At 41.7% G+C, this 16,766-nt stretch overlaps 1 protein-coding gene across 3 annotated transcripts in view; it reads right to left on the minus strand.

The window, feature by feature from the left end:
• Positions 1-584: 584 nt before the first annotated feature.
• The window catches only part of col17a1b (collagen, type XVII, alpha 1b), a 30,726-nt gene continuing 14,544 nt past the window's right edge, over positions 585-16,766 (minus strand). For 2 of the 3 annotated variants that reach the window (XM_033613471.2, XM_033613470.2), the window contains 40 exons: positions 14,124-14,744; positions 13,991-14,035; positions 13,855-13,872; positions 13,712-13,738; positions 13,553-13,615; positions 13,359-13,463; positions 13,198-13,251; positions 11,568-11,603; positions 11,369-11,422; positions 11,235-11,270; positions 10,343-10,378; positions 10,189-10,251; positions 9,236-9,271; positions 8,943-9,011; positions 8,828-8,854; positions 8,678-8,713; positions 8,528-8,563; positions 8,358-8,438; positions 8,230-8,265; positions 8,058-8,138; positions 7,097-7,177; positions 6,893-6,943; positions 6,707-6,766; positions 6,547-6,615; positions 6,434-6,460; positions 6,258-6,326; positions 6,062-6,148; positions 5,922-5,960; positions 5,718-5,825; positions 5,500-5,619; positions 5,286-5,396; positions 4,967-5,128; positions 4,756-4,875; positions 4,483-4,662; positions 3,292-3,450; positions 2,982-3,209; positions 2,733-2,897; positions 2,525-2,605; positions 2,359-2,442; positions 585-2,276 (listed from right to left, as the gene is read on the minus strand). In XM_033613471.2, the coding sequence (XP_033469362.2) occupies positions 2,227-2,276; positions 2,359-2,442; positions 2,525-2,605; positions 2,733-2,897; positions 2,982-3,209; positions 3,292-3,450; positions 4,483-4,662; positions 4,756-4,875; positions 4,967-5,128; positions 5,286-5,396; positions 5,500-5,619; positions 5,718-5,825; positions 5,922-5,960; positions 6,062-6,148; positions 6,258-6,326; positions 6,434-6,460; positions 6,547-6,615; positions 6,707-6,766; positions 6,893-6,943; positions 7,097-7,177; positions 8,058-8,138; positions 8,230-8,265; positions 8,358-8,438; positions 8,528-8,563; positions 8,678-8,713; positions 8,828-8,854; positions 8,943-9,011; positions 9,236-9,271; positions 10,189-10,251; positions 10,343-10,378; positions 11,235-11,270; positions 11,369-11,422; positions 11,568-11,603; positions 13,198-13,251; positions 13,359-13,463; positions 13,553-13,615; positions 13,712-13,738; positions 13,855-13,872; positions 13,991-14,035; positions 14,124-14,744 (3,611 nt within the window). In that variant the 3' untranslated portion in view covers positions 585-2,226. The remainder of the gene's footprint in view (positions 2,277-2,358; positions 2,443-2,524; positions 2,606-2,732; positions 2,898-2,981; positions 3,210-3,291; positions 3,451-4,482; positions 4,663-4,755; positions 4,876-4,966; positions 5,129-5,285; positions 5,397-5,499; positions 5,620-5,717; positions 5,826-5,921; positions 5,961-6,061; positions 6,149-6,257; positions 6,327-6,433; positions 6,461-6,546; positions 6,616-6,706; positions 6,767-6,892; positions 6,944-7,096; positions 7,178-8,057; positions 8,139-8,229; positions 8,266-8,357; positions 8,439-8,527; positions 8,564-8,677; positions 8,714-8,827; positions 8,855-8,942; positions 9,012-9,235; positions 9,272-10,188; positions 10,252-10,342; positions 10,379-11,234; positions 11,271-11,368; positions 11,423-11,567; positions 11,604-13,197; positions 13,252-13,358; positions 13,464-13,552; positions 13,616-13,711; positions 13,739-13,854; positions 13,873-13,990; positions 14,036-14,123; positions 14,745-16,766) is intronic. The other variant, XM_078160857.1, reaches the window with a different exon arrangement.

Here is a 16,766-nt window from a genome sequence, read left to right on the forward strand (position 1 = left end):
AATTTTACTTTTTTTTTCAAATATGCCCTTTAGTATTTTAAGACCACATCTAGTTTTCTAAACATGTATTCCTGATATATCGATACTGTAATCGCTCTTTTCTGTGAGCTGTCGGCTCTTGTTGAAACCAGTGTCGTGTGAAAGGTGGAAGTATCTGTATGAGGAGACGTCCTTCGCTGTATTTTAGGAACAAAAGTATTGATGGTTTTCAAAAAGAGATTTCCTGGTTAGTTTATTTTGCATATCATCGGTGCATGTTTTAATTTCCGTATGCTGACATTAACATCGACTCCTTTTTTGTCATGAATGCTGGGTTTTTGTCGGGGTCATTGGAGACTGCATTCTGTGCGTTACACCACACGCCCCATAGATTTCAAATATTTTTTTTATTTTGTTAAGTTACAGCATTTCGATAAGTTGTACCACGATGAATATTATTTTGATGTCAGATCAAATGTATTTAAAGTGTCTTTATAAATTGACTTTTTTTGTTGTTGTAAATAAAATATTGACTGTTTATTTGATATTTTAAGTGTCTTAAAAAAAGTTTAAAATTTAGTCATACAAATATCAAGACTCCCAAGTCCAAAAATATATTTATTTGTGTGTCTTTCAAATATATTGATCAAATGTCAATAAGTTCAATCATGTAAAACATCATGTGGGAACAGTTGATATAATTTAATCTTTCCAACACTTCAAGGTATAAAGAATATATCCATTTCAGTGGGCTCTCATACAAAAAATATACAATCCAATCAGTCATTCCTTAGTGATTATCTGCCCTTCAACCATGCAAACATTTATTTATTTCCTTTTTCACCATCAAATCTTTCAAGTAAATCATCAGTCCTGACAACAGCGACACTTCTGTAACCAAAGTCCCCTCCCTGCTGCACAAATGACCATCACTCTGACTGGTAATGATGCATTGCTTTATATATATTTAAAAATGAAATTTGTATGGGGTGAATAGATGATGTCCGAGGTCCTGAAGGTCTTAAAGGCTGGCTTGATTTCTATGTATAATCTGACAATATTGTGGTATTTTCTGACACAATGAAGGGTTCCTTGACACAACATGTAACACATATAATCCTCAATACAACATAATCCTTAAAAGACAACAAGTACAAAAAAAAATACACCAGACACTCAAGTTACACAAGCAGTGGGAAAAGATGCAAAGTGCTATTAGAGTATCAGCCACTTATTGCTTAAAAATAGATATTCTCTTAAAGGGGAACTCCGGTATTTTTCAACCTGGACCCTATTTTCCCACGTTTTTGTGTGTAAGTGACTAATGGGAACAATTTTAAAGCTGGTCCAGTATTGAGAGAAAGCGCTGCAGCAGGCAGCTACAAAACAGGCTGCGAAGTAACCACTTGGGGCAATTGTGCACCGTCAATTTACGTCAACTAAAAGTGCTTGTTTTTGTCACTGACAGGCTCAGATTATAATTCAAAGTGTCTTAAACATTATGGAAAGGATCCCTACAGAAATAGAGCTTTTTGTCAAAGAGGAAGATCATTTTTGTTTGACCAGAAACAGCCCTGAAATCTGTACCAGCTTAAATTTCTGTTTTTGGTAGGTTTGGTAATTGTGATTTCAGGGCTGTTTCTGGTTAAACAGAGGTCTATCGCTGTGAGGATCCTTTCCATAATGTTGCCAGATGCTTTTAATAACAGTCTGAGCCTGTCAGTGGCAAAAACAAGCACTTAAAGGGGACATAAAGTGACGGTGCACAATTGCCCCATGTGGTTACATTGCAGCCTGTTTTGCTGCCATGGGATTCAGCGCTTTAACTCAACACTGGACCAACTTCAAAACTGCTGTTCCCATTAGTCTCTTAGACACACACAAAAAAACAGGGAAATAGGGTCCAGGTTAAAAAATACCAAAGTCACCCTTTAAACAAAGCTGCCCCTGGAAAAAAAAGGTTTTGATGCAAGCGTCTAACTAAGCAAAGTAAACATTATACACCCACATGTTAAAAAATAATGCAGTCTGTGTGACGAAGACACCGACCAGCAGCTAAAACCAAACCTCTACTGAAGCTGTTGTAAAAAGACTTATTGCATTTTTTGGCCGCTTTTATTTAATATTTCAGATTGTCCTGTGACTTTTCTACAGATGGCAAGAATAAGGAGCATTTCGACTTCTTGCATTTCTACAGTTTAACCCTTTAAAAAAAAAGATGAGGAAAAATGAACTCCAGTAGTATGTTTAACCACCTCTGGCATGACGGCGATGACGACGACCAACCACCTTATCTTCTGTGGATGGAAAAGATGCGGTTAGCATGAATGTAACACTGGATAATTGTTGTGTGATTTAACAGAATCCAACTGAGGTTACCTGCATCCCTCTTCTGCACTCTGTGTGGAATTTGGACAGTGTAGGACCCTGGTAGTCCTGGTATACCTGGGCGTCCAGGATCACCTGAAAACACGCGAAACTCTCAGACATGCTCGTCTCAGTCACACTGAATGTGCAGTGTTTAATCTGCTCTGTTTAAACGTACCCTTCTCTCCTCTGGGTCCTGGGTACCCTCTGTCACCCCTTGGTCCAGGGCCTCCTGGCGGGCCGGCGATGGTGCCATAGGCTGCGCAAGAGCAGAAGCAGAGATTTAGTTGAGATGAAGCAACATTTTCCAGCTACACTTACATAAGTCTGGATAGTTTTCCACAGCTGTACAGTCACTGTGGAAAATCATAACTCTGTATCCTCACTTCTGAAGAAATCCATGAGGTCAGCTGTGATGTTCCCGTAGGAACTGAAGACGCGGCTGTGACCAGGTGGTCCCATGGGGCCAGGTGGACCAGGGGGGCCTTGGACCGCTCTGACATGCGCCGTTGCAGGACCGTCAACCAGATAGCCCTGCAGCAGGCCTTGATCTAGAGGAGGGATGTTATATCAGAGACTTGAAATGACACTCATCATCACTATCAACCTATGTTTGTCGGCTGTGATCGACTCACTCTTGATGTAGTCTGTAACTTTCATGGCGACACTGGAGTAGTCCAGATTCTCCGCAAGCCTGCTGACATCAATATCTCTGCGATCAGAGCTGTATCGAGAGTCACCCTGAGCATAGCTCTGGCTGTGTGTGTAGCTTTGGACGTAACCCGGCTCTCCGCGATCTCCCTTCTGACCCCTCTGTCCAGGAGGCCCAGGAGGTCCGATGATGGAACGACGAACACTGTCACCTGGGAGATAAAGATCATCAGTGATGCCTGCACTCATCTGTGTGCTACTACAATCTGTCTGTGAGGGATGTTAGGTGCTTACTGGTCAGATACTGTTGAATCTCAGTGCGGATGCTCTCCCGAGGGAAGGTTCCACTGTAGGAGACTGTTCCGCTGTAACTGCCTGGTGGACCCTGTGGTCCCTGTGGTCCCTGTGGTCCCTGAGGACCAGGAGGGCCGGGGAGACCTCTGAAGTTAGAACCTGGGAAAGATTCAAGTTGATGTCATTGTCATTCTAGTTTGTAAGTGCACAGCAAGATGAAGAAACTGTGCGACCCCACCCACTGATAGCAGACTAAAAAATATGGCGTAATAAACACCCATTAAAATTAAGAAGGTGTCTGTGAAGTGCTGTAAAGTTTAGTTGATTTAAAATACACCCAAAACCACACATTAAACACGGCTTAATAGAGACAGTTTCCAACACAAGTACACAAATCAGCTTCACTATAACTCGCAGTATTCACAGACAAACACTTGTCTTTATCTGGACACTTTTTCCCCACAAATACAACATGCTAATGTTATTAGCACAAGCCTATGGAATTTTACATTGTATAAATTAGCCTAGTGGCTAGCGGACTTTTCCTCTACTCATATGAAGCCAGGGACAACATCATCATTTAACAAAGGTAACGTTACAAAATTCCTCTCCATTATAGCTAACGAGGTTTACCGCCAAAACAACTCTCTTATATGTTGATAGACAAATGAAACATGCTAACGTTATTAGCACAAGCCTATGGCATTTTGTATTGTATAAATTAGCCTAGCATAGTCTGTTGATTTAAAACAAACAGATTGGAAGTGCTTAAATACATGCACACCACCTTTGGTTGATGCTTACAATAAATTCAGATTTGTTCTGCTGTGTACGTTTTAAATGTTTAATCCTGTTTTCAGTAAATGTTCTCTCAGGGAGGCACTTATGACGATAATTAATCTCTCTCTTCTGTGTGTAATTAAGGCTTTCATTTATCTTGAGGGTGCTAAAATGATATACAAATAAAAATATACAATAATTCATAACTTTAGTTATGAATAGATTAAAATTAAATCAAAATTAAATTAAAGCTATTAAAAATTAAATAGGTGATATTTAACCTGATGGTTTTCTCTGATGATAAATATGTAACATTATCGTTAAATTACCTTAATGTGTGAATCCAAGCTAAAGTTGTTGGCTTGCTCAGTGTATACAGGACATTATGTTCATCCTCTCTGTCAGACTCACCCTGCAGGTAACGCTGAATGTCCTCAAAGCTGTAGTCGCGACTTCCCGCCCCGATCACAGTGGCGGTGGAGACTCCCGGTGGCCCCTGAGGACCAGGAGGGCCAGCTTGCCCTGGGACGCCAGGAGGACCAGGAGGACCGTGCTGTACAGCAGAGCTAATCCATGAGCGGAAGTCTGGATCTAAAGTAGGTAAAGATATAAGGTGGATGATGAGTGACTACGTTTTTACTCTTCTTGGAGAATTTGCTCTGTGTATAAAACACGGTGACTTACTTCTCATCAAGGCAGAGTAGTCGATCGTAGCGGTAGTGTAGCCAGAGCCCCCTGAAACAGCAGGTCCAGCAGGTCCAGCAGGACCAGGTGGCCCAGGTGGACCTCTAGCAATCCCTCTGTCTGAAAATGACAATAACAGCAATTTGATTGGTTGACAAGTCCAGACATCACTCCCAGGGCTCTAGTCTCTGTTAGTGCAACCTGTGCTTACCATTCATGATTTTGAAGACATACGTGGCGATCTCCTCCACACTGTAAGTGCCTGAGAGTCCTCCTGAAGCCCCTGGTATTCCTGGTGGTCCTTGTGGCCCTTGTGGCCCTTGTGGCCCTTGTGGTCCTTGTGGTCCTGTCAAATATCTCCTCACATCGTCTCCTGGACAGATCACAGCAGATGTAGATGTAGTTTAGCCCTCAAACTCAAACTTGTTTGTTTTCACAATCAAATGAGATCATGCTGAAGAGATTATAAAGACAGTTGAGAGCGGGATGATGATGCCATTTGGCGCTGCCCAAATTTGTAATATACTCACTCTGAAGCATGGCGATGAGACCGCTAACCGTGAAAGATCCAGAGCCAGGTCCAGGTGGACCAGGTGGTCCTGGAGGACCCTGAACACCAATGCCGAGGCTTGAGCCCGAACCTAAAATTGAACAACAGAGTTAATGGCTGCTGTCACTATGCCGCGTACATACACACTCCTTGTCACTGAGTAATATACAGTCTGTGGAGAAGCACAGACTTACGTTGCAGGTATGCAATGATACGAGCGGAGATGTCCTCAATAGAGCCTGAGAAGGTTCCGGGAAGTCCTGGAGGCCCAGGTGGACCTGGAGGTCCGGGGATACTAGACTGTCTGCTTCTACCTGCGTGGAAGAAATAAAACATACTTTCATACTTCATACTTTGTTCTGTCCTCCTGACGGCCTGTGAGTGTGAGATCTTGCTTCAGAAGAACTCTTACTCAGATAGTCAGAGATGTACTGCCGCATCTCAATGGAAGAAGAGAAGGAGCCCGGAGGACCGGGGGGACCAGGAGGACCAGGAGGGCCTGCAGTGACTGAGATGGCACCTGAGGAACAATTAGATACAGTTACAAGTTACAAATTAGTTACAAATTACTGGACATTGTATATTACTGTAAAATGTAATTATAATTTTCCTCTACCTCTTGAAGAGCCGGGAATACCAGGAACTCCGGGATCACCTTAGAAATGATAAACAACAAAACGTTAATGTCATGTGATACACAGGTGCATACAGACAATAAAACACTGACAGCATCCACATGTTTCTATGTGTTGGTACCTTTAAGTCCCTGTTGTCCGGGATGTCCAGGAGGTCCAGGTGGACCTGGTGGTCCAGGGACCCCCTGTACTCCACCGTAACTCGACACTGTAAGGAAGAAATAGATATACAGTTCATCACACGTGTGCATTACGCCTTTGTGGCTCTGTGATATAACTCTAATGTGATTTTGTATGATAGGCGTTTGGATGTTGACCTCTCTCAGAGGTTCCTGGTCTTCCTGGGGCACCTGGGGCACCTGGCACACCTGGCTGGCCTGTTTCACCTGAGACACACATGATGACATCACAGTTATTAATGCTGGCAAGGATTTGTTCAAAGGGAGGCTCACAACCGCCTGTATTGTATGTCTACTTAAAGAAAGACAATTACCTTGGTATCCTCTCGGTCCAGGAGAACCTAAAATAACAACAGATGTTACGTTAGAATTCAGAATTACTAAAACTAAAAGAGGGGACATTATAAGTTGTCACAAATCTGATCACCTGTTGATCCTTTAGGCCCAGCAGGCCCAGCTGGTCCTGGTGGTCCTGGTGGTCCAGTGTAATATGTTCCTGTAATGAGAGCAGCATTGAAATGGTTTCTGTTACTGCTAAATACAAACCCACATCAAGACAGAGCACATGTTTAGATTTTGGCTCATACCAGAGCTGGATGAAAAGCCTGACTCTCCTCTGTCTCCTTTAGGTCCTTGAATTCCATAACCTAAAAGAGAAGATGATTGGAGTTTGATATATTAATGGATGATCTTCACATAACACTAAACACACCGTACGAACCACTCAACGCAGAGTCCATATTTGAAACAGTGGATTTAAAGAGCTTAAATACCTGGTTGACCTGGAGGCCCGGGTGGTCCTGGAGGTCCTTGTCTTGAATCGCCTGATGGAAACATTTTTGAAACAGTCAGTGACCCAGTTTTAAGAATATCACAAGAAAACTCTGGTCTTCTTCGATGGCGTCAAACAAATCCAACTTAATCATTACAGATGATGTGTTTGATAACGCTGCAACAGAGCGCGTTGTTTTATTTACCTGGGCGTCCAGGTGGACCTGGTGGACCAGGTGGGCCGGGTTGGCCAAAGTGTCCTGAACTTGAACTACCACTGTACTGCCCTGAAGCAGAAACAGAAACAAATGATTTTAAGCAATGAACATTATTTTGATCTGTAGAGAGCATGGATGTATAAAGAGAACTGGATCCAGTGTTGGAGGTGGAGCCCCATGGACTCCTTTGGAAGTTGCTCACTGGTGCATGTGGCCAAAAAAGTTTAACTTTCCAGGTATAAAATGACTCAGATCTTCTGTGTTATTGGGCTCATACAGCTCACTAGAGACTTACGCAGCCTAGCAGCTAACTTCCAGTTTAGCGCTCAACTACCTTGAATGGGGATCAATTGATTTAATTATGCAACTCTAAAATCTGTGGCCTCTTCTAAATGTTATCAGACCAAAATGATCAATCCCAATGGTGAAAGGAGTCATTTCTCGGGGGTTGTGACGTTAAAAGAATGTATCCACTGATTTACAAACGTCTCTTTCACAATGCGAGTCTATGGAAAAAAGTCTTGTTGAGGGGACCTGTGAGTTGTAGTTACACAGTTTGGCCACTATGTCAAATTGTCTTTAAATTCCATTGCACTTTCTTGGGGCCTGGTAGAGAGGGATGAACCAGACTTAAAGTGTAGAAAATTACATTGTTACTTTTGCCAAATAGCGCCCACTGTGGCCACAAGATGTAATTACAGGATAACACTAAATGCTAACATAGCAATTTATCTTAAGAAATTTTCTAAAAAATTCTGTTAATTCCAAACCATCTCAATGTACTTTATTGATCCCCGGGGGGAAATTGTTGTTTTCATTTGTAAGATGAAGTTTGCGCCATTTATGTTTCTCTCAAAAGTGACACAATCCTCGCTGTTTTCTAAAGATGAAGTTATTTCTCACCTCTAAACAATATGTCTTCAAGAAAACCATTTTAAAAAGTACTCACTCGAGCTCAAAGTCTCAGACACCCTTGATGATATTCCTGCATCTCCCTGCTCTCCCTTAAATCCTCTGTCACCTTTAGCACCTGAAGAAAAAAATGCAGCATCTGTGAGACTCGGAGGGCAACGCATACGATCTGGAAAACTTCCTTCAGGAGCAAAGACACAATAACATACCAGGTTGGCCAGGCAGACCAGCAGGGCCAATGGGACCTGAGGAGTTAAAACAAGAAACATCAAGCTCTGGTACTACTGATACAGTTTGATCATTCAGGGCTCAGGATGCAAAGGGTGCGATGTCAGACCTGATAATCCCGGAGGTCCTGCAGGGCCGGGAGGACCAGCAGGCCCAGGTGGTCCTGGGATGCCGACAGCAGTGGAGCCAGCTGGAGGATAAATAAAGTGATGGTAAGACATCTTCTAAGACAATGTATAATATTATGTTTTAAGTATATGTTTTGTCATGATCTATTACCTGCATTGATGATTCTTCCTGGTGGACCTGTGTCACCTAAAACAGACAGACACATGCTGCGTCAGACACACAGATTAACAGCACAAAACAGGCGGTAATGTGTAAAACATGCTTTTTTTTTCGCTGCAGACGGCATCAAAGGAGCTGTACCTTTGGAGCCGGGTCGTCCTGGATTCCCTGGTATCCCTACAAGCAAGATGCAAGACATAAGTACATTTATAAATTAAGGTAATTCATAATAAAGTGCCACAGAATTAATAATCAAATGTCATATGTGTTGTATTAATAGTCAAGTTGTACCTGGAGGTCCTGGAAGCCCAGGTGCGGCTATAGAGGGAGAGATATGAATGTATCTCATTACATTATCAACTAATGATGGTAATACAGCTACATTTTCATCAGAGGCTCAGTTTACCTGGATGTGAATCTCCTGGAGGCCCAGCAGGACCTCTGAGTCCAGGGGGCCCGGCAGGTCCTGTGTCACCTGAGGGCCAAAAAATAAAAATATAACTTTTGATTTGAGGACTTGTTTGGGGAGTTTTGGAAACAATGTGTGTCTGAAATACTAAATGTTCAAGAAGAGGAGGAAAAGCTTTGTTTTTAGTTTGACATTCTTGAGTTCTGTAATCACCACTTTTACATTCTTGTGCACATCAAAATAATATTTAAGCAGGTGTATCTGTAATGCTTTAATTATGAGTGTTTTACCTCTTGATCCTTTAGCTCCATCAACTCCAGACAGACCTGACGACATAAAAAGAACCAAAAACAATCCATTAATCGCTCTTAAAAACAAGCTTTTGGTGTAATAGCCATTGTCTATTGTTCCTTCAGTGAACAGTGAGAGGCTTTAGGAGCAGACTCCTCTCTGCTGCCCCCTGCTGGATCATGTTGTTTATTGATTTTTACATAAATCAACAGTAACATGTTCAGATAACACGCTAAGATCTGATTTTAAAAGCTGATTAAACTCAGGTAATGCCTTTCTCAAATGCTAGGAAAGAGCCTGTGAACACTCCTGATGTTCTTACTGCTCAGGGAAAGAAGTTAGAGGTTGTCACCTATTAATATCTTGGTATTTGGCTCGATGAGTCCCTTTCTTTTAAACCTCAGGTTGATAATCTTGCTGCTTCTGGATTGTGGGGATTTGTTGTACATGAATGCATCTGCACATTGTTTGCACGCGTTAGATAATGCATATCATAGTGCACTGAGATTTGTCACAAATTCCAAAGCCCTCACTCATGACTGTACGCTTTATTCCAGGGCTGGCTGGCCATCTTTGACCTTTCATAGGCTCAGTAACTGGTATTTGTTCATTTATAAAGCAATACTGGGTAAACTCCCTTCAAATATTTGTACTTTGACTGAACAGAGCTCTGCCTGTAGCTACAGTCTGAGATCTCAAGATTTAGTTTTGCTGTCTGATCCTAGTGCATGGATGGAGCAAGGAAAGAAAGCTTTTATGTCCAGTCTTTGTGCTAAGCTAGCCGGTTGCGGGCTGTAGCTTCATATTCAATGGAAAAATACATGAATGGTATTGATCTTCTCATCGAAGAAAGTGAATGAGCCTATTTCCCAAACTGTTAAGAAGCACAATACCACAATCTGAGTGTCTGAGAATGAAATAGTTATCTGGGTCTGGAGGTCCTGCGACTCACCCATTGATCCTTTCATTCCTCTCTCTCCAGCCGGCCCTTGCAGACCTGGTATACCAGGATCACCTGAGGAGAGGGGCAACTGGATTAGGAAACAGCACAGAGTACACAACATGGCAAGTTGACAGCTTCAAATAATTCACAAAGCTGTACTGACCTTTGGGACCTCTGAGACCAGAGTCACCAGCTTCACCTAAAATAAACAATAACATGGTTAGAAACATAGTCTGTATTTAAAAATGGACGTTACTACCGTGATGTCACCCACTGGTTTGTGGCCGTCACCATATTGGATTTTTGGAGCCAGAAGTGACCATATTTGGACAAGAGGGTGGAGCTCTTGATTTAGAGAAATACAGACTACCCAGAGCGTTTTTTTCCCCTGTGCCAGAACGATAATGGGTGCTTCCAGATCTCCTCCTACCGCTGACACAGAGCTGTAATTTGGTACGGGAGACTAGCGGGGATTAGTCTCTAGTCTCTACAGACTCTACATTCAGCGAATGTAGAGTCTGTAGGCAAACCCTGGAGATCTTGCCTCCGGAAGAAGAGCGGAAGAGCCCTGGTTTCCGGTTGTAAGCTGTTTGTAGTCCGCATGATATTGACCAATCACATTTGAGCCGGCTGCAGTTGTTGCCAGGTTAAACGGTCTGTGCAGTGAACTAACGAGGCGGAACATAACTGGCGTCACTGCAAACTCTGAATCCATCGCAAAGGTTCAGCATATTTACTTATATATAAACGAAAGTCAGAAACGGAAATTCGCCTCCTCTGCCCAAATCAAACCGGAATGCCAAAAAATCGGGGGTCTGCCCCCAGAGGCTGTATCGCCGTCTGCTGGAAGTCAGACGCTGAATACAGCCGATGGGTTCCAACAATGAGTGGGGATTGACTCGCTTTTGGAGCCAGCCTCAAGTGGCCATTTGAAGAACTGCAGCTTTTGAAACTTCCCCTTTTCTTGATTTTTCAGCGCCCAACGCTGACATTTGGGTTAGAAACATTCACTGACTCCACAAATCGAACAAAAACCTGTTGTAGTTACAACCAACCTTTAGGTCCTTGGAATCCAGCAAGTCCTCTGTCACCTGCAGAGGGAGAAGAGTGACTGTGAGTATCATTAAAGTATATGAAGTAATTATGCATTTAAGTGTATTTAGCAACTGAGTATAACCATGTGACCTACCTTTAGGTCCAGGAAGCCCAGGTTCGCCACGGAAACCTTGAGCACCTGGTTGACCTACAACATAACAGTTCATGTAGAACACCAGGGGTTAATTCAAGGCACTGCTTACAGTATTCTCAGATGGTAAATTTTAGATAATATTTGATTTAGCAGGAGCCACTGTGATGCTCTATGTGAATGACAACAGGGACAAACTGACCTTGTGATCCAATAAGTCCAGGAAGTCCATGTATACCTACATCATAGATTAATAATAATTATTAGAACGAAAAAACACAGTTTAACATTAAGATTAATTAAACCTTTGAGTTAATTATTTTAATTATTTTCAAAAATATACAAGAAAAAGGCAATGAGCAACTTGGCAAAAAAGCGTCCCGCAAATTTCAAGAAAATAGTAAAATACGACAAGAAAAATAACCTGAAAAAGGAGAGAGGGAAAGTAATCAGAAAATGATTTAAAAATCAAAGAAAAAACACCCAGAAAAATCTATTTATATTTTTTAAAATTATGTCACAGAAGTTTTTTTGCTATTTTTCTGGAAATTTTCTTGTAACTTTCACTAATTTCTTGCTAATTTTTGGGTCATTTCTTGAAAAGTTGCTCGTTGCCTTTTTCTTGTGTTCTTGAAAGTAATAAATTGCTCAGGTTTTAAACGGTTAAATTAATGGATTCTATATTACAATTAAATTTTTTAAGTGTAAACTGTGCTGTAATGAGAATTATCAAAAATATCTTTGAGTGTATGAGAAAAAATACATTTAGATTGTAATTTAATTTCATTTAAAATCAAAGAATATTTCATAAATATATAAATAAAGATGTGTTCTTAATACACTGAAGCCCAATAAGCATTTATATCATGTATCAGATTACTTTCAAATGTAGTCAGTTACTTTATACAAATTACATGCCAACTTTTGTAATTAGTAAACTTTTGGATTACTTAAAAATCAAACAATGAAAATATTTCACCTTATACTACAACAATCCTTTGCAATGGTACTATAATCCAATCACACATGTTTTCAGAAGTAATCTGGGCTGATTATAGTTACTTATTTTTTGTAATCCAATTATATAATACCAATGACATATTCCCAATCCTGTTTGTACAAGTTTAATTATCTTTAAAATCACAATAAAGTAGCACTTTGTGGCAGCTGTGGCTCATGAGCTAGAGCAGGGCGTCCATTCATCTGATCAGTGATTCAATCCCTGGCTCCTCCAGTTCATATGTCAAAGTAACTTTGGGCAGGATACTGAACCCCAAATTGATCCTGAGGGCTGTGTTAGCCTCGGCCACCAGTGTATGTATGTGTGTGTGAATGGATGAATGTGGCATGTAGTGTTAAAGCGCTTGGAGTGGTCAGAGAGACTAGAAAGGTGCTATACAGATGAAGGTCCATTTACCTTTTGTGAGTGTTTTTCTTTTCTGAAATGTGATGTTTATTGGTTTATTTATGTTTATACACAGGACAGAGGGATGGGATGAATGATGATAAAGCTTAGAACGACAGTTAAAAAGTTAAAGAGGGTGAATTAATGCTGTTGGTGTGCTTGTAGATGAAGTCATCATCAGAACACGTGTGCTTAAATGTCCTGTGATATGGCGTTTTCCAACAAGTACAAGCAGCAGGAGCTTAGTATAAAAATAGTAAGTAGAGATGTGGAGGCTTTTTTGACTCTATGCTGCCACCTGGTGCTGCTTTAGGTTCATACACCATGAAGCAATAAACTGATACAGATGCACCTTTTGTCCACAAGTAGGACCCATGATATTTTGATGTTATAACACAAGTTGAATGTCTTTGTTCAGTGACCTCACCTTTTGGTCCAGACGGGCCGGGAGGTCCCACGGGTCCTGGCTCTCCGGAAGAACCTGCATAAACCAAACACATGAGATCCTGCAGTGACACAGTCAGGAATAACTAGATGTTATCTGTATCATTAACAAACACTAAGTCATGTTTCTGCTGGGAGCCATACCTTTGTCACCTTTCGGTCCAAAGCCTGGAGGTCCTGCCTCACCTCTGGGGCCGGGCGGGCCCTCGCGACCTCTGATACCTGGCGCCCCGTCCAGTCCATGATCACCTGATCGGACATTTTACATACAGGTTAAAAAAACCCTCACTGCTAATTAGCTAGGCATCGTGTAGTTTGACCTGAAGAGCTGTCTGTACCTTGGCTTCCTTTCTGTCCTTTTGGACCCTCAGGGCCTGGTTGTCCAATCGGACCTGGAGTGCCTGAGGTCAAAGGTCACAGTCAGCAGAATTACACTATGATGCCACAAAATAGTCTTAGAAAATGACTCAATGAAAAAATTTGTCTTCATTCCTTACCTGGAATCCCAGGGAAACCTGAATCTCCTGTGATGAGTGAAACATATATTTGGTTATGATGCAGTAGAAGAAAAATATAAAGAAATAAAACAGAATTACAGCTGAAAAATGTGAAGATTTCAGTGAGTGATTTTCATCCTGACCTTTAGCTCCAGTGTCCCCTAAAAATATTAAAAACGGAAACAAAAATGAGCATTAATTCAACAAGACTCATGTTAATTGATTTTAAAAAAAGAGTATATGTTTGGATTTTATGAAATAAATGTATTTGAATTTCACCTTTAGGTCCAGGCAGTCCTCTCTGCGCTGACGATGCTAGCAAAGCTGAGACAGAAAACAACAGCTCAATGAACATTAGTTCAGGGTGTGTGTCGGTGTGTGTGTGTGTGTGTTCATGTAGTATGATCAGTACCTTGGTATGACTCTGAATGCATTTCAGCTCTTAACATTCGCTGGATCATCAACTGAAGAGCAGCAGCGCTCGTGTGTCCTCCACTGATCCCGTAGCCATCATTACTGCCGAAGAGTACTGAAGAGTCGCTGCCTTCGACGACACCGCCACCAAAACCGGTACTAGTACGACCACCACTAGTGCTACCATGGCTTGTGCCAGCACTTCCAGCTCTGGCCCCGGTGGACCCACCGGCCCCACCGCCAGCAACAGCACCACTAGCCCCACTGGCCCCACTGCCAGCAGCACCACCAGCAGCAGCAGTTGCAAGGCTGACGTCAACTTCGTTTCTACCACTGGTGCCACCGCCAGCAACAACGACTCGTGTTTTGGAGCTTGAGCCTCCACCTCCGCCGTTTAGGAGTAGCGTGTTGTCAGTGTGGGAGGTACCTCCACCTCCACCTGCACCTGCACCTGCACCTGCAACTGCACCTGCACCTGCACCTGCACCTGCACCTCCAGTGACACCATAGCCGTTGATGTCATTGGAAGTACCTGACAGCCGGCTGGTACGAGCAGCAGTGACCGAGGACTCGGCCTCCAGCGTGGCCACACGATTCTTCAGTTTTCTCACGTCCTCAGCTGAAAAAGGAACGTCCAAATTTGGTAAAATGAACTTACAAGGAGAAACACGTTTAGGCAGTGATAGAAATGATTCTCAATCTGAAATTTGACAAAATACAGATTGAGAATCATTTCATAATCAATACCAGTTTTCCATAGTTTATAAACCTATCTATATCTCTAACTTATTTTACTGTCTTTAACCTTATTTCATTGATAATGTGATGATTGGTAATTATTCATCATCATCATCATCATTATCATTATTAAGACAGTGTTGCATTCATAAACTAAACCCTTGCTAGGGAAGTCGCTGATCTAAACGAATGCACCTGAATGCACCGTTCTGACTGACTTTTGAATCAGCTGAATTTAGAAAATAACAATACAAACAAATCTTTTGTATACAGCCCACAGTAAACACTGTATTCAATAATACAAATAATAACAATTTATCTATAAAGAAGACAAAACAAGGTGAAGATTGTAGCCGTTCCAATCAAAACAGAAAAAGACATCTGTCCCCGAAACAGCTCTATCTTGAAGGTCCAGTGTGTGGGATGTAGTGGCATCTAGTGGTGAGGTTGCAGAACTGACACTTCACCCATTTACCCAGCGTGTAGGAGAACTAAGGTGGCTGACTTGAACCTGCGAATAACCCTATCTAGAGCCACTGCTTGGTTTGTCCCGTCTGGGCTACTGTAGAACAACATGGAGGACTCTGTGGAGGAGGATCCACTCTGTATGTAGACATGAATGGCTCATTCTCATTTTTAAGTGATTATAAACTAATGAAAACATAGTTGTAAATGTAATATAGGATTTGCTGCTAATAGATGCTCCTAAATCCTCCACACTGGACCTTTAATATTAAAAATATAATACATAGTGAGCTCATCTGTTGATTGTAGATTGTGGTGCATATTTATGTAGGATTTTTTTTTTTTTTTTTTTTGTTAGAATTACTTATGCATACATTTTTTTCCCTCTTGTGTATGTACATATATTTGATTTATTACCAGTGTGTAAGTTAATGCACACACTGAAGTATAGTCCTCTGTGCAGCTGTTTCTGAAGTTCAGTAGATGCTAACCTTTTCCCACCACAAACTGCCAAAATCACATTAGCAAAAGCCAAACTGTCAAAATAAAAGAGTAAATCCCAACTGTCTGATTACTCAACAAACTGTACTGGAAAGGAAATAAATAAGAGTATGACACTTGGTACAACAGCCCAACAGGACGTGTGTGTGGGCTACAACTTTAGTCCCAGTTTTAAGCTATATTTTTTAAACATTTTGGCATATCGGAAGCATTAGCATTCAGCAGCTGCTGAACCTGAACCTGCACACCTGAACCTCATCTACAATCCACTGCAGTATAAAACCCAGCTCAGATCTCCAGACTCTGCCAGATCGCTCAGTCGCCTCCGTGGTACAGATGTCAGGGCCAACTTCTAGTTTTTTGACACTTTGTCTTTTTGTTCTTTTGGACATCTATTCCCACTCTGTGAATCTCTGCCTGCTTCAACCATAACCCACCACATTGAGCCTTGTTCTCGTCTTCTGCCTTCAGATTTGGACTGCTCTGCCTCTAGCTAATCTGCCTGCTCTGCTTTGCTACTCCCTGCCCACTTCAGCCATCATTACAGTTCAGCTCCATTTTTTTCAAACTACAATAAACTACTGTTAACCATCCCGTTTGCTGGATGTGTTTGCATTTTGGGTCCTAAATTGAACGGCCAAAACAAGTTTTTCTTTCTCTGTTTTCTAAGTGGATTCTCAGAAGTTGGAAGTTGGAAGTGTGGTGTTAGTGTATGTCACTGAAAAGGACCAAAAAAACTTCAGGATACACCTTTAACCTACCACAGAGTGCAGCTGAACATTGTGTCCTGCACACACTAAATATACTATATGTACTGTACAGGATCAGATTATCTGTAACAGCTCAACAGGTTTTGATTTGCACAAGCTTGCATGCAAGTTGCAGATGTTATTCCAGGCTCTCTTTATCACATTTTTATCAGGATAAATCCACATTA

This window comes from Epinephelus lanceolatus, chromosome 17 (assembly GCF_041903045.1).
Source record: "Epinephelus lanceolatus isolate andai-2023 chromosome 17, ASM4190304v1, whole genome shotgun sequence".
Classification (NCBI taxonomy): domain Eukaryota; kingdom Metazoa; phylum Chordata; class Actinopteri; order Perciformes; family Serranidae; genus Epinephelus; species Epinephelus lanceolatus.